The sequence below is a fragment of the Lagenorhynchus albirostris genome, chromosome 9 (assembly GCF_949774975.1).
Source record: "Lagenorhynchus albirostris chromosome 9, mLagAlb1.1, whole genome shotgun sequence".
NCBI lineage: Eukaryota > Metazoa > Chordata > Mammalia > Artiodactyla > Delphinidae > Lagenorhynchus > Lagenorhynchus albirostris.
Genome location: NC_083103.1, coordinates 10,030,874 through 10,056,316, shown reverse-complemented (window position 1 = coordinate 10,056,316; position 25,443 = coordinate 10,030,874). Strand labels below are relative to the sequence as shown.

At 54.4% G+C, this 25,443-nt stretch overlaps 1 protein-coding gene across 1 annotated transcript in view; it reads right to left on the bottom strand.

Moving 5' to 3' along the window:
- Window positions 1–22,061, bottom strand: part of VWCE (von Willebrand factor C and EGF domains) — a 30,403-nt gene extending 8,342 nt beyond the window's left edge. Inside the window, exons 1-14 of the mRNA XM_060157660.1 lie at window positions 21,952–22,061; window positions 18,884–18,978; window positions 18,673–18,762; window positions 18,214–18,342; window positions 14,449–14,565; window positions 11,779–11,895; window positions 10,755–10,883; window positions 8,656–9,098; window positions 8,480–8,573; window positions 7,170–7,252; window positions 5,413–5,500; window positions 3,565–3,650; window positions 1,899–2,016; window positions 1,217–1,302 (exon numbers count right to left, since the gene is read on the bottom strand). Of these exons, the coding sequence (XP_060013643.1) occupies window positions 1,217–1,302; window positions 1,899–2,016; window positions 3,565–3,650; window positions 5,413–5,500; window positions 7,170–7,252; window positions 8,480–8,573; window positions 8,656–9,098; window positions 10,755–10,883; window positions 11,779–11,895; window positions 14,449–14,565; window positions 18,214–18,342; window positions 18,673–18,762; window positions 18,884–18,978; window positions 21,952–22,061 (1,785 nt within the window). The remainder of the gene's footprint in view (window positions 1–1,216; window positions 1,303–1,898; window positions 2,017–3,564; window positions 3,651–5,412; window positions 5,501–7,169; window positions 7,253–8,479; window positions 8,574–8,655; window positions 9,099–10,754; window positions 10,884–11,778; window positions 11,896–14,448; window positions 14,566–18,213; window positions 18,343–18,672; window positions 18,763–18,883; window positions 18,979–21,951) is intronic.
- Window positions 22,062–25,443: the final 3,382 nt, after the last annotated feature.

Here is a 25,443-nt window from a genome sequence, read left to right as displayed (position 1 = left end):
CATGATGCAGCTGGGAAGCGGCAGGGCTTCCCCCCAAAGAGGACTGGCTACTTGGGAAAGGGGGTGTGAGCCTTCCAGAGAAAAGCCTTCCCATATCCCAGAGCTGGGGTTTTGGTCTCCTCGGCTTCCCGTCCCTTCCCCGCAGCAGCCAAGGCTGCACCACAACCTCATCCAAACTCTTCTCAGAGTTTCCCTGAAACCCTGGCTCACCCCAAATCTATGGAGTCCAATAAAATCCTATTTTTATAGAAAGCTATTCCACCGGAAATGTCTTTCAGAAGATGAAAGCGCCATATCCAGTTTCTTTTTTTTTTTTCGTAAGAAGTTGAAGTTTTGTGTTATTTCCTTGTAATGTGAGTGCCCTAGATCAGTCCTGAAGGAGAAAAAGGGCAGCGGATGTACTCTGCTCCCCACTCTGATTCCAATGAAACGTTTCCAAGTTTTCTAAGGGTCTAAGGCTTTTTTAACAAATGGTGCATCAAAGGGACTTGAAGGTCGCGCTTCTCACGCGCTCACGTGCACGCGAGTCACCGGGGGATTAAAATGCAGATTCTGCGTCCGAGCCCTGGGCAGCCTTGAGGTTCTACCTAGGCTCCCCTGGTGACGCCAACGACACAGCCAGTGCAGGAACCTCATTTTGAGAAATAAAGCTCTAAGCTCAAGCGACTAAAAGCTCTCTTAAAGTAGAAAGGAAAGCCGACCGTACTTAAACGTGAGCTAAAACGATCACGTTTCTCGGTAAATAGCTGTGTTTGCATGTCTGTCAATCTGACTCTCAAAACTCACGCACCCTCACCCGCTTCTGATGAGGTGAGGTCACGTGACTCACATTAATGGAGGAAGCCTCGCAATTTCACAGAAAAGGCCTTAACTGCTAGGCCTCGGGCTGCCCAGCTCCCTCTGTTATCCGTGCCCCGCGAAAACCTGCTCCTGGGAATCCTATTTCCAGCTCCTTAGGCCAGCAGCTCCCCGCACGTGCACAGTGGGTCACACAGCACTCTTACGACAGACAGACTGCCAAGCTCTGTCATCCTGAAAATCTACCGAGGACAGAAGAACCTGGATCCCAGCCCCTTCTGTAAAAACGGGATGTGATAGCATGGAAGCGAGACTGGGACAGGCCTGAGGTGGCCCCGCTTCTGCAGGGGCAGGGATGCCCGGCCCGGGACGGGGAAGGGCGGGGGAAGCAGCTGAAGGCGCGCAGGTTGTCATTCACCTGGCAGATGCATAACTCACAGGGGTCACCGGGAGACCAGATCTGTCCGACCGGAAACTCAACCCCGTTGTCGTCCAGAGAGCAGCCTGGCCAGGGGACAGCGGGGGAGAAAGGACGAGTGGGCAGAAGTGCCGAGGAGGGTCCTGAATGCCCGCGGGACCTACAGCGCCACCCAGCAAGGACAGACAGACACCTCTGCTCACTCACACTGAGTCCACGCAGCCACCCACTGGGCCCAGAGCTGCCTGCTGCTGCCGCCTGGCTCCCTCAGTTAGTGAGTTTTCCTGCCTAACAAGAGCCTGGTACACACAGGCACGCTCACACAAACGTCCACGTCCACACACACCCACAAACACAGCCATTCACACACACAGAAACCACTCCCACACAGACACACGCACACAGATACAACAGACACACAACAAAAACACACGGACACACACACTCAAAAACACACACACAGACACCACTCACACACAAACACGCAGACACATGTACACAAGCTCACACACAGATGTCACTCACATACAAACTTAAAGCACACACACAGACACACACAACACACACAGAGAGCACTCACACGCACACACACAGTCTCAGCGGGAGAAGCTCAGCCTCCCCCGGCTCGGGCATCCAGGCCTGTGTTGGGTACAGCCTGGGATGCAGGGCTAAGCGGCCTCACCTGTCATGGGTGCGGGTTCCCTGCAGGTGAAGCAGCACTGCCCAGGGCCCAGCCACCACTCCTCACGGGGGCAATCCAGTTCTGGACATGGCGTGAAGGAACATTCCACCTCCCCGTTCTGGAAGAGAGCCAGGGGGCACAAACCAGTGAGGGCCAAAAAGGAGGCTGGCAGGCTGCCATCATCCCCCTAAAAGTGACAGATCTCGGGCTTCCCTGGTGGCGCAGTGGTTGAGAGTCCGCCGGCCGATGCAGGGGACACAGGTTCGTGCCCCGGTCCGGGAAGATCCCACATGCCACGGAGCGGCTAGGCCCGTGAGCCATGGCCGCTGAGCCTGCGCGTCCGGAGCCTGTGCTCCGCAGCGGGAGAGGCCACAACAGTGAGAGGCCCGCGTACAGCAAAAAAAAAAAAAAAAAAAAAAAAAAAAAGTGACAGATCTCCAGGGAGCAAGAGTGGAAGGAACGGTGAGTCCTTCCCTGGGGGCTGGGGTGAGTCTGGGAGAGGGTCCCAGGAATACGGCGGCTGCGTGGCTGCTGGGTCCCCGGCTGCCCTAGCTTAAGCCTCCAGAACCTCTTCCCCTCACCTCTGCAATAGCTTTCTGCTCTCACTCCAATCCACTCTCACCTGCAGCCAGAGAACTTTCTCAGGCACCAGTCCGATCACAACACTCCACCACTTCAAACCCTGGGCAGCTCGCCAAGTCCAAACCCTCTGCCTGGCTGGCAAAGCCCTTCACGACTGAGACTGACGCACAGGCTGTCGCCGCCCCCTCGCAGACCCCCTCCCCTAAGCACGGCCCCTTGGCTGATGAAGGTCACGTCCTCCAGGCGCCTGGATGGTTCGTTCACCCCCACTCCCCAGGGAGCAAGGAAGTACCTACAACCACCTGATGCTGGGGGCAGAAGAACCCAGCTCCCTGGCCTCTTGACACACCCACCTCTGCGGTGCCACTCACGCTCCAGAGCTCCCCGTGGCATCAGCCCGAGACCCCCTTCTCGTGGCCCCTCCCCCTGCCTGACCTGCTTCCCCAGCCAGTCTCTCCCGCGAGCACTCCTTCAGAAAACCACTTACGCGAGAAGCCCACCCCAGGCCCTGTTCTTGGAACTCAGCCCAAACAGGATCCCCGCCTCAGCCGCATTTCCAGTCCCTCTCGCAGCCCGGGCTCCAGCCGGAATGCACACCCCCAGGCCTTAGAACATGCCCTCTCCCGCCTCCCGCCTTCTGTTCACGCAGTGCCTTCTGCCGGGCACACCTGTCTCAGCTCCTCACCGGGCTGTCCTAGTTATCCTTCAGGTCTCAGCTTAGCATCCCTCCCTCCAAGTAGGCTTCCCTGAAGCCCACAGTCTGGTTAAGAGCCCCGCTCCCCTGTCCATTGCCCACCTAGCTGTGGGCCCCGACAGAGGGGGCTGGGGCTGTCTTGTGCTCAACTGCGTCCCCAGCACCCAGCATTGTCCCAGGCACACAGTAGGTGCTCTATAAATAGCAATGCTGAAGGACGAACTTCAAGGAGACTGCGGGAAGGCCTTGGTGAATGCTAAGGCCCCTTTAGTCTCTTTCTCGCCTCAGTTTCCCTTTTGCTGCATGGCAGCTCCTCTTCTCCTGGTCAAGGCATCCTGAGAGTGTCGTGTGCCCTGCCCCTCCCCAGCACCCACCCACTCAGCCCCCTACCTGGCAGACACAGGTGGTACACTCGTCACCACCACCACTGAACACAGCCCCGTCTGCATACCACTGGCCATGGAAATAGCATCTCACTGCGGAGGAGAAAGGAAGAGGCAGCTCAAGGTCTTTGGGCAGCTAAAGAAAAGGGGGAGCAAATGGGTGGGGGGGTCTCTGGGAAGAAAACACACCCCCACAATACTCCATGGCACACCCACACCCAAGAGCCCAATCGCTGCTCCCCTCCAAACCCTCACCTAAAGGTACACCAGTAGTTAAAAATTGACAGAGAGGGACTTCTCTGGCCATCCAGTGGTTAAGACTCTGAGCTCCCAATGCAGGGGGAACGGGTTCAATCCCTGCTCAGGGAACTAAGATCCCACATGCCTAACGGTGCGGCCAAAAAAAAAAAAAAAAACTGACAGAGAATGAACCACATGCAAAATAAGGTCCTTAACCAAGAAGGATGGGAAGCCCGGAATAACTAAAGAGTAAGAGAAAAGAAGAAATGAGAAAAGATGGCCCCAGACACCTACAGGAAGGTCTGGGAATGCTGCCAGCCCCTGGAGGCAGGGAGGATTCAGTGAGAGCCTCTCATCTGAAGATTCCCCCATCCCTGCTGGTAAAAACAACCTTAAAAACCTGCCGGGGGCTTCCCTGGTGACGCACTGGTTGAGAGTCCACCTGCCGATGCAGGGGACACGGGTTTGTGCCCCGGTCCGGGAGGATCCCACATGCTGCGGAGCAGCTGGGCCCGTGAGCCATGGCCGCTGAGCCTGCGCGTCCGGAGCCTGTGCTCCGCAATGGGAGAGGCCACAGCAGTGAGAGGCCCGCGTACCGCAAAAAAAAAAAAAAAAAAAAAAAAAAACCTGCCGGGGCCCACCTAGCTTTAATCAGAGGGCACTGGGTTCAAATCCCAGCCACACACCTCACTACGGGCAAGATACTTAAACTCTCCTAAGCCTCAGTTTTCTCATCTGTAGAATGGAATTAACAATTCCTACCTCACAGGGAGTATATTGCCTGTTCAAAAAATGTTTTAACTAAAACTAATATAACATTCGGGACTTCCCTGGTGGTCCAGTGGTTAAGACTCTGTGCTTCCAATGCATGGGCGCAGGTTCAATCCCTGGTCGGGGAACTAAGATCTCACATGCCGTGCAGCGTGGCAAAAATAAATAAATAAATAAAATTAAAATAGCATTCAAAAGTCAAGGGAAAAATAGTATTTAATAAGAACACTAGCTTTGAAATCAGGTAAGCTTGAGTTCAAGCTCTGCTCCTTTACTCACTGGTGTGTCTTTGGACAGTGATGACCTCTCTGAGCCTCAGTTTCCTCATCTATAAAATGGGGCTATGAATAGTACTCCCTCAGGGCTGCACCACACAGATTCAATGAGATCAGGACTGGCAAGGGCCCCACAGAACAACGGCCCAGAGCCAGCAGTGACGGCCATGAGGTCATCTCAGGAAAGAGAACCACATTTTAACAAAAGACTAACTCATTAGTGGGGCAGGGGAGACACCCTCCCAGTCTCGGGACAGAGCCACGCCAAGGGTGGACCCAAACCCCTTCCTGTCTGTGTTAAAGGCACCAACCCCAGCAGGGGGCAGGCTGGGCCGTGAGCCCAATCTAGCATCCAAACCACTATGCACACAGTAGGTGCTCAATTAAAACGGGCACTTTGAAATGCTTCATTTGATCTGAGTTTCTAAAGCAGAAATCAATCTCCTTCCTCTCTCCTCCACTCACCACCCCCCCAAAAAAAACATACTCGAAAGACACCGCTCCACCCCCGTCATTTTTTACAAAAAAGCTAAATTCACCCTGTCCTCTCCCCACAAAGAGTCCCTTACCTGGCACACAAGTACAGCAATCCGACTTCAGGGAGGCCTGACAGGGGCCGGGAGGACACTCGGGGGAGATGCAGGACACATTTCCAGCCTGAGGAGGTGAGAGGTGGTGCAGGTGGGGGAGGGTAGACCGTCAGACCCAACAGAACCAGCTTGTTCCCTATTTCACACCACCCTCAGGATTCCTGTCCCACATGAAAGCCTCCTAAAGGAAGTTATCCTGGGACTTCCCTGGTGGTCCAGTGGTTAAGACTCCACACTCCCAATGCAGGGGGCCCCAGTTCGATCCCTGGTCAGGGCTACATCCCGCATGCCACAACGAAGTTCCCGCATGCCACAAGTAAGACCCGGTGCAGCCAAATAAATAAATATTAAAAAAATAAATAAAAGGGAAGCCATCCAAGACCTTTAAATGCCACCATGGTCACACAAGGATACGGTGCTGGGATGTATTATGGTGTAGTTTCCAACATCCCCCTTTCCAAGACGAGGAGCAGACCAGACAGCAGAGCACGCTGCCTTCCTCATGAAAATGGACGAGCCTAGCCTCCCATGGCACTGCCCCCCATGGCATTGCCCCCACCATGGCATTCCCTCCCATGGCATACAGAAGCTCCGGAAGGATGCTGAGAAGTGGAGAACAGAGGTTCCTCCACCAGAGACACCTTACCGTGCATCTGAGTTTTGAACCAAGTGACTAATACTGGCCAAGGAGTTAAATTTAAAACTCAATTTTTAAAAATTGAAGTTAAGACAAAAAAGCCCCCGGCTTTGGAGTCAGCCAGACCTGAGGTCCAGGGTCTGCCCCTCCAAGTCGTGTGACTTTGGGCAGAGTATGTCACCTCTCTGAGCCTCCGTCTCCCTATCTGTGAGATGAGCTGGAAAGGGCACCTCTGCTGGGGTTGCTGAGGATTGAGTGAAATGTGATCAGGCACGAAAAGGCTTGGCCACTTCACAAGCGTGGCGCACAGGAAGGGCTCAAAAATGGTGGCGGTAGCGATCTACGTGCCCCCGCCCCTTTACATTGCAGCTTCCGCCATCACTGCCAGACCGGGGCTGCTTTTAAAGATGAGAGGCAGTGAGGGCTGGTGGGCAGAGCCTGGGCTTTGGATGCAGAAAGGCCACGGCTCAAATCCCAGCTCTGCCACCTCCCAGCCTCAGTCTTTCCACCTGTAGAATGGGGACTGTAAAGCCGACCCAGAAGAGCCACCAGGAGCCTCGGGGGAGGAACTAGATGGAAAATACCAAGCCCCTGCCTGGTATGCACCGGGTGCTCACGATGCAATCCAAGGGACAGCCTCTGGCTGGGTCTGGCACACGGTAGGAACTTAATAACTATTCTTGGAAGAGTGAATTTGCCTCAAGCAAAATACTCTTAACAAGCCGAGTCTGGTAACGAGCCTTCTCCCTCCCAACGCGGCTACCTTTATTGTGCCGGCAAATATTTTGCCTGGAGAGAAAAACGGCCTCCCTGGTAGGAAGTTTCCGAGGGAGTTGCATCCCCTCCCCTTCCTAGACAGATGGACCCTGTTTGCATGTTGGCTCTTTTCTGCTCAGCAAAACCTCCCTGACTCCACACACTACGGGTTTCCCATCCCCCACGCTTTTAAATTCCACAGCTTGCGACCAAAATCCACAACCTGAGAACTCTCCCTCCATTCAACGAGCTCACCTTTAACATCCGGTCTTTCCCCCTTCCTCTAAAACCCCCAAAGGTTAAGAAAACACCCACGAGGCTTCAGGGATCTTGTGATGCTCACCAGACAGACACAGACAGTGCAGTTCTGGTTGGGAGGTGAAAACACGTCCCCTTCAGCCCGGATGACGCCACTGTGAAAACAGCCTTTGAAAGACAAACAGGAGTGGAGGCATCAGACCTCTTAAAGTAGAGGAAGCTTGAGGTCTCATTACTTTTCCAGGCATAATGTACCTGGAACCTTCTCTCACTGGCTCGGATGCCCCAGGAGTGACAGATCTAGGTACTCAGGACGGTGTGGTCCCAAGACCCCTGGAGAACTACAGGAGACACCCACACAGGGTGCCCTGGGAGGGTCCCATTTATGTCTGATAAACCCAGAACTGTGTTGAAAGCATGGCATTTTATTGCCATAAGACAGGAAAGGCAGCCAGACAGCCCCAGGTGCCAAACCTGGCCTGTCACCTGAGTGGCTTTGGACCTGGATGTGTCACTCAACCTCTCTGGGACTCAACTGTCTTTACTGTAAAATGGAAATACCACCACATGCCCTGCAGGGACTTGGAAGGATGTACAACCTCAGATGTAATGTACACAGCAATTTACACTCAGGGCTTAGTACACAGTAGGGACACAGTAAAAAATCACAATTATCATTAAGAAAATCAGCAAGTTGCATTTTCATTTTAACCCTTAGGAAGATTTTTTCACTGCTGCTTAAAGTGCAGCAACCTCAACACCTTACCACCAGGAGCTTCATAGAAATATAGCTGCTCAGGCCCCTCCCCACATCTACTGAATGAGAATCTGCATTTTAACAGGATTCCCAGCGATTCACATGCAGGGTGAGTGTTAAGGAGCTCTGCTGAAGGACTTGGTAAGATTCGAGGTCTTTATCCTAACAGCAATGGGAAGCAAATGAAAAATTGTCAGCAGATTGTGGGAGGGAATCAGAACAGGGGTAGAATTTATAAACGATTACTCCTCCTGCAGTAGGAGGGGGACAGGGGCAGGGGAGGGGACTGCAGGGTGGGTCTGGAGAAACTTGCTGAATGAAGGAATAAATGAAAGAACGAAGCTCCAAAAGGATCCCCGGAAGGTCAAAAGTTCCCCTTGAGAGCACAGACCAGTGGTTCTCAAAGTGTGGTCCCTGAAGCAGCAGCGTCAACATCACCTGGGAACTTGTTAGAAATGCAAATTCCCGGGCCTTACCCAGCACCTGCTAAATCAGAAGCTCTGGGGGCTAGGCCCAGGGATCACCCTTCAGGTGACACACGGAAGTCGGAGAACAGCCTTTCAGCTGCAGAAAGGCTAGGAAAGGGAAGAGGCAGTACCATGTGAGAAACTCACAGCCTTCCCCAGACCAGCTCCCACCTGTACACAATGGACAGCATCCCCCATCTCCGGAGGGAATCGGGTGAGAACAAGCAGCTTCACACGTCACCTTTTCACAGGTCACCTCCCCATCCTAGAAGCAGAAACTGGAGTTCCAGCCACCACAACGCCCCAGACACCAGACCAGGGAAGCCCGGGGGACCCCTCACACCCACCTCGCACCAGCACTGGGAACAGCCAGGCTCTGTCCAGCGGCTCCCGGACTCATGCATGGCTCCCAGGTGCCAACAGGCAGAGGGCCCTGGCGCCAGCTGTGTGGCCTCAGGGCCCCTGGGCAAGGAAGGGGTCACCACCACCTTCTCCTGGATTCGTGAGGGAGGTCTGAAGGTCCCCAACGGAGAGGGACTAGGCACTGGGGTGGCCACTGGGGCAGACAGCAGCTGCGTCAGGGCAGAAGCAGAGGACGTGGGTAGTGCAGGTGTGGGAGATGGCAGTCGTGTGGTCCTGACTCCAGTTGCGGGCCCTGGAGCCCCAGAAGGAGGGCTGTGCCCTGGGGAGAGGGCGGGCCGGCCTGCCTCTGGAAGCAGCAGTAGCATCTTAGGGGGGTGCTGCAGGGGCTGCAGGATGGCAGATGGGGCCAGCACGGCTTTGGGGAAAGCTGAAACGGAAACACAGAGGTGTCTGCAGGGAGGCAGCAGGGGCAGGAGGCGAGATTCGAGGGGCATGGACTCAGGCCTACCACCACATATCACTGAATGTGTCTGGGCCAGTTTCCTCAACAACATGATAGATCTAATACCACCAGGTCAACCTCAAACTAATGGGGCTGCGGTGACGATCAGGGGAGAAGATTGATGAAAAAGTACCACGAGCAGCCCGAAGTCACACGCTGGCGATGCGGGAGGTCCAGCTGCTTCATATGCAGCAAAATCAGAGTCTTCTCCCTTCCCTTCCTCGCTGGCCGCAAAGGAGACTCGGGTTTTCCTGAACCACGCAGACCTTCTCTAAGCCCTCAGGGATCCGACCTGGGAGTGACCCTTCCCTACTCCTGACAAGTCAGGAGTGTGTCCCCTACTCTCCCATCCAGCTGTGGCTTCCCAGGAGGAGATGCAGAGGCTCACGGGGAGGAAGGGCCCAGGGTCCTCTCTGGGCCCATGGCAGACAGGCCAGCTTCCAAGAGGATGCCTCCCCTGAGACACACACACTCAAACACACACACACGTAGGAACAGTGCACATTTTCCCTGCAGATGGACAGCAACTGCCCAACAGTCTGAAAGACAGAAAGAGAGAGAGAGAGGGTGGGGCTTCCCTGGTGGCGCAGTGGTTGAGAGTCCGCCTGCCGATGCAGGGGACACGGGTTCGTGCCCCGGTCCGGGAAGATCCCACATGCTGCGGAGCGGCTGGGCCCGTGAGCCATGGCCGCTGAGCCTGCGCGTCCGGAGCCTGTGCTCCGCAACGGGAGAGGCCACAGCAGTGAGAGGCCCGCGTACCGCAAAAAAAAAACAAACAAAAAAACAAGAGGGCGGCGAAGGAGGCAGATGAGGGGCAAGGGTGAGAGATAGGAAAAAGGAAGAGAGTCACAAATCAGAGTGAGACGGGGAGAAAACTGGTTGGGCTGGGAGGGGGAAACGGGGTGGCTGAGCTCAGACCATCATGGGCGATTACACGATGGAAAATTGGCCCTGGATTAGAAAGAATGCCTTCGGTACTGACACATTACATGGACGTTTACAGGCATGCTGTTAACTCATGGCAGAGATATGACACCACACTGTCCAAAGTGTCCCCGTGAGCCCAGGTTACTGGGACTCCTATGTCACAGGCTCCTCTATCATTGTTTTTTGGTGGTTTTTTTTTTTTCCTTTTACTTTTTGGGGGGAAACAGTAGGGCTGGCGAAACAGTGAAAGGAAAATAAAAGAGTGGATAAAGAGGGCTTCCCTGGTGGCGCAGTGGTTGAGAGTCCGCCTGCCGATGCAGGGGACACGGGTTTGTGCCCCGGTCCGGGAAGATCCCACATGCCGCGGAGCGGCTGGGCCCGTGAGCCACGGCCACTGAGCCTGCACGTCCGGAGCCTGTGCTCCGCAACGGGAGAGGCCACAACAGTGAGAGGCCCGCGTACCGCAAAAAAAAAAAAAAAAGAATGGGTAAAGAAGTGGAAGGAGACAGAAAGGATGAAAGGGGGACGTTGGAAATAACAAACGAAATGAACTGAAAAAAAATTCAGGGGGAAGGAAGGGGGTCCGGTCTGGGAGGGTGGGGCCTGGGGCCCGGAGGCGGGGCCCAGTGCCGGGTGGCGGGGCCCAGCGCTCACCTTCACAGGACACTCGGTCAGCTCGGAGCCTGAAGCCAGGTCGGCAGGTGCACAGGAAGCTGCCCACGGTGTTATGGCAAGAATGGTGACAGACTCGCCTCTCCAGTGGCCTCCGACACTCGTTTACATCTGCGGGAGAGCCTCGCTACCGACGGCTGCCTTATCGGGGCTACCGAGTCCTTCTTCCCCCATCCCTTACCCCAAAAGGCTGGGGGAGTCTCCCTGCCATGTTCTTATGGGGCCCTTCCCTGCCCCAGGGTGCCAGTGTGACTCCGATGTCTGGGAATGGGGCTGAAGTCCAGCGCTAGTCTCCTTGGAAGGTTCACACATCCAGCAGGCATTTAATGAATGCACCAGTGACTCATACCCCAGCACTGTGCAGCAATGATTAAGTGCTGGCTGGTGGGGATGGGCTCCACTGGGAATCTCACCTCCCAACCTTCCACCAACCCACTGTTGGGCATCAGGTGCTACGGGCCCTTCTGAAAAAAGAGTCTCAAAAATGACCACACTGCTCAGGGCAGGCTCCAGGACAAACACCCAACTCTGCTAGAACAAGGTCTTTTCTCAGGCCCATGGGATCCCACCTTCAACCCATGAGCCGAGCTCAAGCCAAACATGCCAATCCCTTTCTGGAAATTTCTGCCATGGGCTGAGAAAACAGGGGTCTCCTTCTAAAGCAGAGGAACCAAGACATAATGCGCTTTATTTACCAAGGGGAGCTAAGGCAGCCAAGAAAATGGGTGAGCAGAGAGGAATCCTTGGGGTGTATCTGGGAGAGGGCGGAAGAGGAACATAACAGGATGAAAGTGGCATGTGGCCAGGAAAAGTCCGAGACGGGGTCTTCCATTAGGAGCCACGCCAACCCCAGGGAAAGGCAGGCTCTGAGCAAAGGCTCAAGCGCTTGCCGGCTCCAGGGAACCAGGAGGTCCAGACTGTTGACCTTTCCCTGTCCCTGGGCTCGCCCTGTCCGTCTTCCTGATTGGCAGCCTAAGTGTGAAGACAGCAGGGTCCCCTGCCTTACCTACACAGGAGTGCCGGTTGCCGTGCAGATGGAAGCCAGTTCTACAGGAACACCTGTAGCTGCCAATGCTGTTTTTACATCTCTGCTGGCAGGGGGTCCCAAGGCATTCATCAGTGTCTGGAAGGGAACAGGACACAGCTGGAGCTCATTTCCCCGTGGAGTTTTGGAAATAGGTGGTCCTCTCTACCTACCTCTCTCATCACTATCTCCTACCCGACTCGTAACCCCTCTCCTTCTCACCACCCACATTCAGTCTATCAACTCCTAAGTCCTCCCTGGACCAGCCCACTTCTCTCCACCCTCACTGCCATACCCTAGCCCAGATGCCCTGGGCTTTGTCTCTGGCCTAGAGGATAACAACAGCCTTGTGTGTCTCTCTGCCCCTCCTGTGCTCCTCCCAAGCCACCCTCTACAGAGCCCCCAGGATGTTCTGACCAAAGGGCACCTCTGATCAGGCCACTTTCTGCTTAAACTCCCTCCAAGGCTCCCACAAGCACCAATGCAGCACCACGAGTCCTGGGCTGCCTTTCCCACCTCTCTCCTTGCCCCTCACCTTTACTCTGGCCCAAATTCTTGCCATCTTCCAAAGGCACCATACTCTTGTGGCCCTCCCCCTTTGCCCATGTTCTCCTAACTGCTTGGAATACCTTCCCGTCTTGTCTGGCTGGAAAACTCCTACTCATACCTCAAAACTCAGCTTCTATACTACCTCCTCTGTCAAAGCTTCCCCAAGCCATTGTTTGAAATTGGGAAAAAGCTGGAAATGATCTGCATGTTCATCAGTAAGAGAAGAGTTAGTAAACTACGGGATATCTGCACTGCGAAGTACCAGGTAGTAGCTGAAAAGGATAAAGCAAGTCTATTGACCCTGATGTGAAGAGATTTTCATGACAGATTGTTGAAGGGAAAAAAGCAGGCAGAAGAATGACTGGGTTCACATTGAAGCCCTAATGTGATCTTGAGAAAGTTAACTTCTTTAAGCCTCAGTATTCCTACCAGGAAAATGGAAATAAACAGTACCAACTTCATAGGACAATTTTGAGGACAAAATTGAGAAAATGCATGTTAAATGCTTAGCATGGTGCCAGGAATACAGGAGTTCAACAACTGTAAGCCACCCATCTCTTATCGTCATCTCTCCGTAAGTGCACGTGTGTATACGTACACATACTGGGGAGAGGCAGGCAGGGCACTCATCAGATTGATAACTAAGTGCCATGGATGAACTGCGTTCCCTCCAAATTCATAAATGGAAGCCCTAACCCCCAATGTGATGATATTAGGAGGTGGGGCCTTTGGGACATAATTAGGTTTGGATGAGGTCTTGAGGGTGGGGCTCTCACGATGGGATTACTGCCCTTAGAAGAAGAGCCATGAGAGAGCTTGCTCTCTCTCTGCCTTGTGAGGACACAAAGAGAAGGTAGCTGTCTGCAAGGCAGGAAGAGAGCCCTCACCAGTAACTGAGTGGGCCAACACTATGATCTTGTACTTCCCAGCCTCCAGAACTGTGAGAATACATTTTTGTTGTTTAAGCCACCCAGTTCGTGCTATTTTGTTATAGCAGCCCAAGCAGATACTAAGACACCAGGGCTATTCTCTAGGGAGCATAGAGGTTGGGCGTGGGAGAGATGGCCTGGGGCTAGGGCCATGACTTTTAAAACTTTTAAAGAGCTTCCCTCGTGGCACAGTGGTTGAGAGTCCACCTGCCGATGCAGGGGACACGGGTTCGTGCCCCGGTCCGGGAGGATCCCACATGCCACAGAGCGGCTGGGCCCGTGAGCCATGGCCGCTGAGCCTGCGCGTCCGGAGCCCGTGCTCCGCAACGGGAGAGGCCACAACAGTGAGAGGCCCGCGTATCGAAGAAAAAAAAAAAACTTTTAAAATAATTTATGAAAATTTCAAACACCCAGAAAATGATACCACAGTATCAAGGGGAGCTTCTGTCTTAGCTGCCTTGTTAAAGAGAGAATGTTTCCTGACATAATTTCTGTAAATAAAAATCATTTTTAAGGAATGAGTCATTATTTTAAAAGGTCTCGCTCATCCTGTTCACTTAGGAGAAAAGATTCCTTCTCTCCCCTGGGTTCCCACAGCACTTAGCCCCTCGACCCAACCGCATTGTTCTTCCCCTCCCGCCAGACTGGGGGTGGGGGGAGTGGGGAGGTCGCTGGGGGGCAGGATGTTTTCTTCTTGGCTGTGTGTCTCCAGAGGCCGGCCCAGCACCCCGACAGGTGGCTGAGGTGACTCTGTCGCAGCTCGGCTCTCCCACAGAGCCCCCGGGACGTGTCACCCGCCCCCTCAGCCTTCCCCCAGCTCAGTGGCCTCCTCCTTCTGGTTAGTCTCAGCCTCTCCCTCACCCCCACCACCCCCCTACCCTACAGTGATGGCAGCAGCAGTTTCTCCTGAGTCGTGGTCCAGAGCAAAGGCCCTGGCATCAGACGCGCCCGCATGCAAGCCGACTGCTTCTGCCCCCACTGACAGAACGGCCTTGGGCAAGCCTCATCCAGGAAGTGAGGATGAGAACAGCATCTCCCTCAGAGGGCTGTGGTGAAGCTGAAACGCAATCATGCCTGGAGAACACGCGTTGGGCCTGGCAGGGCCGTGAGTTTAGCATCAGAGCCTAGCGACGGTGGCGACGGCACCATCATTACCCCTTCCAGAGCCACTCACCTTGGCAGCTGTGGCGGTCAGCAGACAGCTGCATGCCCGGCCCACACTCGCACACGAACCCGCCTTCCGTGTTCACGCAGTGGCCCTCACAAGAGGAGCTTAAACATTCATCGACGTCTGGGGAGCGAGGAAACACTCTTGCATAGCTCACGCTGAACGTGGTTGGGTGTGGGGAGAATATGCACCCCACGAGGACCCTGTGCCCACACGGGGCCTGCCCTCAGCAGGGTGGAACCCACCCCCACCCCAGGAAGAAAGAAGGCACCGGGTAAGTCATACAGCTTTAGGGATGCCCCCAGAAAGAAGAGGCCGAAGGGCCAGGTCTCTTTCTGACCCACGCAGAACAGACAACGGAGAGGCTGGCTGAGCCAGAACTGTTTCCAGTGGTCCCACCTGCAGGGCAACCCCAAAAGGGCAGGGGGAAAGGGCAGGAAGGCTGGTTAAGTTCCCTTAAATGCTTATTGAGCACCGCCTGCATGCAGCAGACCTGGAAGGGGGCTGCCGAGAACACAAATGTCACTAAGGCACAGCGCTGACTCTCCAGATGGCTGCAGCCTGAGAACGTAGGAGCCACAACACACAACCACGACACACACCCACGAGAGGCCGGCATGCGGCCGGCGGTATGCGCCCTACCAGGGACCGCCCGGCCACGGCAGGTGTGTGCTGGAAGGGAGGTGGGCTGAGAGGACCAGGAGGCATCAGGAGGGGGGCCCATAGAGCGCAGAGTGTCCGAGAAGCTTCCGGGAAGCACAGGGACCGCCGGGAGCCCAGTCTGGCTGAAGCTCAGGTTCCCGCCGGGGCAGCGTGAGGCCGAGCTGGAGAGGTGGTGGGTAAAGGCTCAGCGATAGAGCGCAAAGGAGTCCCGAAGCTTCTGTCCGGGGTGGGGTGACTGGATCCAAGTAGTGCTTTAGGGAGGTTCAGGCCTGAGCGGGGAGGGGGCTGGGAGACAGATCTCCCCAGCCGGCTTCATGGCAGCCCTTCCTATCTCAGAACCATGAGGACCTACGAGGTCAGCTCCGCCCACTCCAGTCTACTCTGCCCACTTGAGCCTCCCTCCCACCCCCGGCCCCCATGCCTGCTGGTCACCTCCGTTCTTTCTTGCTCTTCCCACAGCAGGTACCTTTGGGACCACACCCACCGCTTCTAAGAAGCCCACCTTGATTCACCCGATCCCACTGGGCCCCTTGTGATGGTGGCCAGGGCCCCACTTCCCTGCACTTGCTTTGACATTGGTCTCTGGCTTTTCCTTGGTCTAGTTTGCCTCTGCAATGAGAAGTGTGTCTGGAAAGTACTTCAACCTTCTGGAAGGGGTGCGGGGGGGGGGGGGAGGCGAGCACCAAAACTCCTTCATGGGACCCTTGACCCAATAGTTCTCTTTCTGGGAATAGTCAGAGGGGCTGACAAGAAGCCTCTTTATCGCAGCATTATTTGTAGCAGTGAAACACTGCAGACAAGCTAAGGATGGATAGCACAGAACTGGGTACTTAGATTATAGCAACTACATCTGCAGCCGTTCAAAATGATGTTGTATGCTGAGCAGCAAGGACTGTCATCCTGCCCTGCCCCCCGGGCTTCCATCCCCACCCCGGGCCCAACTACCCTCCCTTCCTGCCCGACCAGATCCAGCCGCAGGTCCCACCACTCCATTACCAAGAGCTCATGCCACCCAGTTCCTGCATGCTGGAGGAGCCCAAGCCAAAGAGGGGGAGAAGGTCGTGGCCCCGGAAAAGTTCTCATTTCAAGGCACACCTGCGAACCCACACAGGTGAGAAACCTGACCACTGTGACTGGGACGGCCATGGGTGGAAATCTGCCCACTCAGATGAACTGACCAGGCACTACGGCAAACACACAGGGCACCGCCCCTTCCAGTGCCATTAGTGCGACCGGGCATTTTCGAGGTCAGACCACCTCGCCTTACACATGAAGAGGCACTTTAAAATCCCCAAACAGTGGATATGACCCACACTGGCAGATGAGAATTCAGTACTTTTTACCTTTCACACTGTCTTCCCGGTGAGGGGAAGAACCCAGTTGGAAAGCACTACAATCATGGTCAAGTTCCCAACAAGTCAACTTGTGAATGGATAACCAGGAGACATGAGGAAACCAAATGACAAAGAACAGATGGGGTCTGTGACTGGATCTTCTATCATTCCAATTCTAAATCCAACTTGAATATATATTCCTGGACTTAAAAAACGCCAAGGGGGTGACTGGAAGTTGTGGATATCAGGGTATAAATTAGATCCCTGAGCTGGGGGGAGGGAAGACCAGAATCCCTTGAATTGTTTCTATGCAATATAAGCATAAAGATCACCTCGTATTCTCTTTGCCTTCTAAAAGCCATTATTACGATCTTAGAAGAAGAGGAAGAAATTCAGGTACAGAAAATGTGTTTTAATAGCCTACACGATGGTGCTTGGTGAGCCTTGGTTCTAAAGGTACCAATGAGGCCAAAGTTCTCAAACTGCTGCATACTTTGACAAGGAAAATCTATTTTTGTCTTCCGATCTACATTTATGACCTAAGTCAGGTAAATACACATGGTTTACTTTAACCTTTTTATGCAGACAGTCTGTTAGGCACTGTGGTTTCAGATGTGCAATAATTTGTACGATGGTTTATTCCCAAGTGTGCCTTAAGCAGAACAAATGTTTTTTTCTATACAGTTCCTTGCCTTAATAAATACGTTAATATAAATTTAAGCAAACATCTATTTTGCATATTTGTAAACGATAAAGTAAAAAAGTGAACATTTTGTGGAGTTTGTATTTTGCATGCTCAAGGTGAGAATTAAGTTTTAAATAAACCTATAATATTTTATCTGAAAAAAAAATGATGCTATAAGGACTATTTCCTACTTGCAAGACAAAGTTAAGCAAGAAAAATAATGAACGAAAACTATAGATAAGGTATGATCCCAGTTTTATAAAACAGACAGATGGGCACGCCTGACACACATATACCCACAGTCATACACTCTCACAAACACCTACACACCCAGGGGACAGGGCAGGGAAAAAAATAACTTCATTTTCTAACAAATATCTCTGGGTAGGGACTTCTGGGACAGGTTTATTTTCACCTTTCTACCCTTCTTTTACTTTCCAGATGTTCCAAAAGAAGTTATTTTTTACTTTTACATTCAGGGGAAGAAAGGTTATTTTTACAGAATCCAAATTAAAAAAGGCTTTCAAGCTCTCCGGAAAGATAGGTAAGAAACTGGTCACGGTGGCTGCCTCTGGGGACAGTAACAGACTGTGCACAGGGAATTTTTTAAATGCTGAACCAATAATACTTTTACAAAATAACTACTGAGTTTCTCTTGGCTCATCTTTCAAATGTCACTTTCCTGAGGGAGGCTTTCTGCGGTCATGCCCACCTCCAGTCCGGTTCCCTGTGCCCCTGTGGGCCCTGGCACTGTGCACTCCACAGGTGATGGCCCCATTATGGGGGGGGACTGTCATTGTCCTTACTTGTCTCCCTGCCTCACATTCTGAAGCAACATAAGAGCAGGGACTGCCCTCGTAACCCCAGCCCCAGCTCAGTCCCCGGTCCACGAGGTGTGCTCAATAAGTATTTGTGAGATAGCAAAAGGAGCATATTTCTTGTGTTTGCCTGCCTGCCTGCTCACTCTTAAACTTCAGAGCTGCTCGTGGCTCAGCTTTGCTCAGGCATCTCTCCGGAGACCGTCCTGGGAGGACAGGGAAGGGACCTCATTCCCGCCCGCCCCCTCCCCGCTGCTCCCATGCCTCTCACCGGTACACCTGATGCCGATAGCTGTCTCTGTCATCGAGAAGCCCACGGGACACACTCGGGCCACCTCCTGACAGCCACCATGGTTACAGGTGAGGTCACAGCCGTACTCCCCACAGGGTCCATGGGCTTCTGAAACAGGCACCGCACCTGTGAGCATGCGCCACTTCACAGTCCCAGCCGCCCCCGCCTTCCCCGGCTCCTCCTAAATTCTGCTGGGAAGGGGGCTCTGGAGGCAAACAGGCCTGAGTTTAAATTCAGCTCTGCCACTTACTGGCCATGTAACCCTGGGCGAGACACTAGCTTCTGTGCCTCAGTTTCATCATCTATAAAATGGGAATGAGAATGCCTACCTAATAGGGTTGTCTGAAAATGATATGCTAGGGCACAACTGCCCAGTGCCTGGCACATTCTCAGTGTAAATAGAGTTCTTCCCGTCAGCCATTGCCCGCCCCCAGTTACCTGGGCAGGTGGGCCCTTGCTCTCCATCCTGGCAGGAGCAGACATTGGGAGCGATGCAGATGCCACTCCCGCAGCCAAAGGAGCAGAGGGCTGAGAGGATAAAGACAGGTGAGGGATTGGGGACTGGGGCCCCCAATCTGTCCCTCAGGCAAGCCCAGGGAATGAGCGCCCTGCTGTGGAGGATGTTTGGGGCATGGGGACAGGCACTTACGAAGGGTGCAGTGTCCACTGCCCATGGAGGGCGCCCAGCCAGGGCAGCAGCCACTCCCGAACCCCGAGAGGCAGACGTGGGGGCCCAGCCGGCGTCTGCAAGAGAGGAGAGAGCACCTTCCACATTCTGTACCAAGGGGAGGATTCATCTACTGGGCAGTGAAAGCCTCCCAGCCAGTCAGTATGTCAGTCAACAAACAGTTCTGGAGACCTCCTCCACCCCCCACTCCTCGGGAGGACAATGGGAAGTTTCCATAGAAAAATGACTCAGACAGTCAGTCCCTTCTGGAGGCAGGACAAAGACAAAGGTATAAGAGAACAGACACTAGTCTCCTACAGATGCCTGCCACGTGGACACAGAGCAAAGAGGGTCTAAGAGCTGAGGATAGAAGACCGCAGTGGATGAAGAGCCGCAGGGATGGCTACCTCAGGGCCTTTGCACTTGCAGTCCCCTCTGTCAGGAACGTTCTTCCCCAGACACACACAGCTCCCCCACTCCTGTAAAAGGTCTCTCTGCTTATGTCACCTTCTCAGAGAGGCCCTACTTGTCCACCCGTACCTTGCTTTATTCTGCTTCATAACACTTGCTTCCTGGGACATTAAATTACTTATTAGTTTGTTGATTTGTTCATTGCCTGGCTCCCCTACCGCTCCCTGAGGACAGGGGCTTCATCTTTTTTCTTCAACTCCGCAGCAAGGGCAGCGCCTGGCACATCATAGGTGCTTAATAAATGGCTGTTGAGGGAAAGGTTGAGAAGGGAAGCCAACAGTAAAGAGAAAGGGGGGAACTGGAGAGAAGTCATTCCCCAGGTGACATCTCTGGGATGGGGGAGGGGGCATCAGTGAGCTGCCCAAAGGAGTGAAGGGGAATCCAGTGTGCTCGAGGCTGGGTGAGGCAGTCCAGCCGTGAACAAGCCACTTTCCCCACCTTCAAGGGGCGGACAAGGAACCAGGTGTAACAACATAGCAGGACAAGTGCCAGAATATACAGGCTACGGAGGCCCAAGGAGCTCAGGGGAGGTTTCCTAGGCTGAGGCTGGAGAGAGAGTAGGAGCAGCCGGTGAGAATGGAGGAATGTTCTAGACAGGAGCTGCATGTGCACGGGCCTGGAGGGGGACAGAGACAATGACTAGAACTGGTTCTGGGATGGGATGGGCAGAGGATGATGAATCCAGCCAGGTCTGAACTGGGAATCCTGCTGCAAAAGAATAGGGACAAGAAAACCCTTCCCAGGGACTTCCGTGGTGGTACAGTGGTTAAGAATCCACCTGCCCATGCAGGGGACACGGGTTCGAGCCCTGGTCCGGGAACATCCCACATGCCACGGAGCAACCAAGCCTGTGGGCCACAACTACTGAGCCCGCGTGCCACAACTACTGAAGCCCAAGCACCTTGAGCCAGTGCTCTGCAACAAGAGAAGCCACCGCAGTGAGAAGCCCGCGCACCGCAACGAAGAGTAGCCCCCGCTCACCACAACTAGAGAAAGCCCGCGCGCAGCAACAAAGACCCAGCGCAGCCAAAAATTAATTAATTTAAAAAAAAAGAAAACCCGGGCTTCCCTGGTGGCGCAGTGGTTGAGAGTCCTCCTGCCGATGCAGGGGACGCGGATTCGTGCCCCGGTCCGGGAGGATCTCACGTGCAGCGGAGCGGCTGGGCTCGTGAGCCATGGCCGCTGAGCCTGCGCGTCCGGAGCCTGTGCTCCGCGGCGGGAGAGGCCACAGCGGTGAGAGGTCCGCGTACCGCAAAAAAAAAAAAGAAAAAAAAAGAAAAGAAAACCCTTCCCAACTGTGTTCTATAGAGCACCCATGATGTGCCAGGCACGGCAGCAGGCACTGGGGACGTGAATGGAAAGACCCAGTCTGCTCTGCGGGAGAATAATCTATGTCAAAAGTGACAAATATTCTAGAAAGGGAAACTCAGGGCACATGGCAAAACAGAAACGTCTGCAGAAAACTGTCCCTGGAGCCTCCAAGAGCCTTTTCGCTCTCTGAAGTCATCACAGAAGAAGGGGCCCTGGAAGTGGGTGGGGGATGTCTCACCTGCTGCCCTCGCTGGAGCGATTAGGGCAGCAGCTTGGGAAGGAGAAGCCGGCAGCTCCTGCTCCTCAGATGGGGCTCTCAAAGGGACAGGGGTGCCACCAAAGCGGCAGATGGAAGGATTCCCGGGAGGCTGGTGGAGCCTCACCCTCAGGTGGGCAGGGGCCGAGCGCCCGCCAGAGCGCCCGCCAGAGCGCCCCAAGGAACCTAGGGCAGGCGGTGACGGGGAGACAGGTGGCAGGCAGGAAGGCTCTGACACGCCGCGGAGCCGGGCCGATCTGAGCAGGAACTGGCGGTGGCTGCGGAACACACGTGCGAGTTGCGAGCCTGGCGGGGCCGCCCCCCCGCGCGCCTCCGAGGCCGTGGCCGTGGGCCAGGCCGCCCGCTGAGACCGTGTTCCCTAGCTCGGAGCATCACGCACACACGCGCTCGGCCCACGGCGGCCCCGCCTCCGCCGGGAGGAGACGCTAGGGGAGGGCGACATCAATCGGGAAAGCAAAGGGGCAAAACACCCAACCCCCGCCCGCGCGCACACACAGGCGGAAACCGAAACATAACCCAAAGAGACCCCGGCGGCTACAAGGTCCACGGCGTGCTCAGAGCCTGTACACAGGGAAAGCCCCCAGCCTCAGAGCGGCCAGAGCCGCGGGGCAGGCCAGGCACTGCCTAGGCAGAGCCACGGGCACGTTCGGGAGCGAAAGCCAGCCAGTCCGGAGACCAGGTTGCACGTCCCGGGGTCCCTTCGCCAGGAGTCGGGGCTCCACGGGACTCAGTGCGGCTCACCTAGCGCCTGGATCTCCGTTCCCCCCGCCAGATCCCAATCAGGACAGCCCCGGCCAGGGGCGCAGAACGGGCACCCGCCCAGAGCACAAGCTGCTGTCCCTTTGTCCGGACCTCCTGGGCTGCGCCCGCGCGCGGACAGTGGCCCAGGGGGGCGCCCCGACCCGCAGCTCCGGGACGCCCCTCCGCGCCTCCCCGCACCGCGCCGGTAGCGCTCCCGCGGAGGGGCAGGGGAGGGGCGCGGGGCGCTTACCTCTCGGCCCCGAAGTGCCCGGGCGTCTTCCTCCCGGTGTAGCCACGGGCCGGGGTCCCCGGCAGCAGGAGCGCGACGCAGGCGGCCCGGAGGAGCAATCCGGCCCACATGACCGGCGGCGGCGGGTCCCCCCGGCTCGGCTAGGCTCCGGCGCCGAGCGCGGGGGAGGGGGCTGCCGGCCCTCGCCCCTCCTCCTGGCGCCGCGGGGAGCGAACCAGCGAGCCCCGAGCTGGCACGCGGAGCCGAGCAGGGGGGCTGGGGACTCCGAGAGGAGGGGCACGGGGCCGCGAGGAGACTCGGCGGACGGCTGGGCGGGGGGTCTCTGGCACCTCGGAACGAAACACACAAAAGGCAAAGGCGCCCGCCCGCCGGTGGCCATCAGGGGAGGCGCGAGCCCGGGGCGGGGGCAAAGATCAGGGACCCCTGGGGGCGGGGTTTCGTCCTCGGCCCACACCCCCGGCCCGGGTTTGGGAGTCGGCTTCCTGCGAAGGGCTAATGGGCGTCAGACTGAGGCCCGGGGAGGAAAGAGACTCCGGGAACAAGGCTGGAGCAGGAGGCTGCGCCCCCCGGGCATTGCTGGTCTAGGTAGATCCCGAGATGACTGTGTTGTACAAGGTGGGACGCTGGGTCGTTTCGCTGCTGAGCACTTCTAGGCCGGCCCCCAGCCTGCCAACAGGTCTGCACCCTAACCCTGGGTGCGCCGGTCAGTGGGTCCACCTGCTCCCTGGTCAGGGGGCACTAGACAGTCTGGAACCCACAGATTCCTCTTTGTCCCCTTCTGCAGCTGCCTCAGGCCACAGTCAGAAATGGTAGGCAGGGAAGTGGTGAGCAGGTGGCGGATGAAAATCAGGACCATCCAGCTGGGAGAAAGCTGAAAGGTTGACTAAATCCTACCTTCAGCTCTGTGTAGGAACCTTCCCTAGCCGCCCAGACCCCATCAGTCAAGCTTTGGCTTAAACACTTCCAGGGACGAAGACCTATCAAAAGGCAGCCCAATCCAATTTTGAGTAACTCCATTTGTTAGGAAGTGTTTTTTCTTCCCAGTTCCTTTGGTTCTACCTCTGCAGTTCCCACTGGGTACCTCAGCCTGTCACTAAAGTCCTTAACACTGGTGGCCACAAATGAACATGGTGTGCCAACAGTGGTCTGGACTCTTGCCTCCTTCCTTCCAGATGCCATACTTCTAACAACACAGTCTAATATTACCTGGCTTTTTTGGCAACCCCATGATGCTGTTAGTTCATAACAAAGTTTACAGTAAAGGGAAGCCTCAGATGCTTTTTGTTGTCATGTCTTTTGTTATTAAACACAAGCTACTAAGCCGATTTCCTTACCTGAACCTGTGTGGTTGAGTTTTTGCAGATGTTCACTTTAGGGCTGTTATCTCACCTTGTTAGTTTTGACCCATCTAAGTAACACATTTTCAACAAGTAGGTTGCCAAAATACTCTGTATCGTGAGATGAATGCTACTTCCATATTTATGTCCTTTCTGAATCCTAAGGACCCTTAGGCCGTCTTTCCTTTTTGTCTCAAACATCCAAAGGTGCACTTTCCCCCTCTGCCGTTCAGACTGCATTCCTCACTGTCACTTACAAAGTACTTCAATGCCCACCTTCAAGGTCCAGAGTCAGAAATCTAGCCCTGAATTATTCAATAGGGATAAACAAAGCCCTTCCTTCACTTGAGCCCGCAAAATCTATCGCACCACTGCCCTTATCATTCCTACCTAGACCACCACTCAATGTCAAATAAGTGCCCATTCTTCCTGGCCCTAAAAGCTACCCACAAGTTCTTAACACATTTACACGGGACAAGGCTCCTTTTACACACCTGTCACTCCTTCTGCCATCTTCTCTCACACTTCCGCACACCTCGGCTTTCTCCATTCTAAACTCGACTACTTTAGGGTGCCCCAACCCCTCCATAGCTCATCCCTGTAACTCTGGCAGGCTTTGCTCCATATTGGTCAGTGGGCAGCTGCAATGACTGAGATGCAAGTTTGTGCTTAAAGAAAATCCTCATCTACCCTCAGCAGGAGGAGCTCAGGACATTTAAGACTAAATTCCTACCAGTGAATTTTGAAAGAAACTTCCTCAACAGCCCCTGACATTTCTTTCATTTCCCATTTCTTTGACCTACGGCATTCACCTTGCTCCTCACATCGTTTGCGTCTTTAGTTTGGTTTTCACCATTTTCTGCTTTTCTTGTCTTTTGGTTTGTTTGCCCTTGAGGCTTCTCAAAGTTTGGACCCTGAGAGTCGCTCACTTAATATCATTCATCTTCAAGGACCAGTTTGGGCACTTATTAGTTCCTCAGTGTTTCCTCCCCAGTTCTGTGGCTTGTGGCTTCTCAGTTACAATAGGGACCCTCCACCGAGGGCGGAGGATTCAAGTTGTTGTTGGCTGTAGAAAGAAGGCCTCTGGCTTGTGACCCTTCCAAATGGTCATGTGATGAGTCAGTGTTTCTATTATTCTCCCAAAGGTCCATTCGTGCAGAGGCCTGGAGTGAGGCGAGCTCATCAGCGCCTACATGGAAAGGAGCCATTCCAGCTGGCTGTAGCAACGCTCCAAAGGCAAACTTTCACCCTGGGAGAGGTGATTAATGGTTTTAAGAGGGATGTGGGAGTGTGGCAGTAGAGCATCAGTCTCCAAAGGACTGCTGGAATTCAGTCCGGAGTGAATATACCCAGGATTGTAGGAAACAAAAAACTACAAGGACTCCAGTTTCCAGAGTCAAGACTGAAGCCACTGGTTAAGTAATAACCTTCTACTGAACGTACCAGGTCTCCGTGGCTGCAGGTCAGACCACTGAAAAGCATCAGAATCATAATCCCACCACATTCTGTTTTTCTGACCTTGGCACCTTATAGTCAATCCTCCCATCTAGGATTACATTTTTTAAATCATCACAATCTGGAGGCCGTTGCTTGCCTGCCTCACTAAAGCTGGTCTCTGGCATGGGGGCAGCCTTTTCAATTCAAACCATGACTTGAAGAATTCAAATCACAGTGTTGAGTTTCAAGTTCAAACTGTGGTTTTTGAGAGATGATTATTTTTTCCCCTAAGACCCTTATCCTCCACCCTCAGAAACCCCAGGAGAGTAAGGGGAAAAGAACCGTAAAGAAACACAAGGAATGCTTCCAGGGAAGGAAACTTACTCCGGAAGACCCCCAAAGCAGAGATGCTTCCTTGCTCTTTTCCTTTTAAGCTAGAATCTCTCAAAACCACAGTTTGAACTTGAAACCACAATTTTCCTGACACTGTATCAAAGGCTGGTCTTAAAGGAGCCAGCCAATATGCCTGGGATCAACCCTGCTCCACTGTTGGGACAGAGCAGCCTTTATTCCCACTGGATCACTGGTGGAAATATGGGCCCAGACACTCTGACCCACTGAGCTGAAAGAAGACAGGCTCTGTGTGCTGGATAGAAGGGTGAACCCCAAATGTGCCCTTCTCCTGTATTTTCAAACCTAAGGCACCAAAGGTTTACTC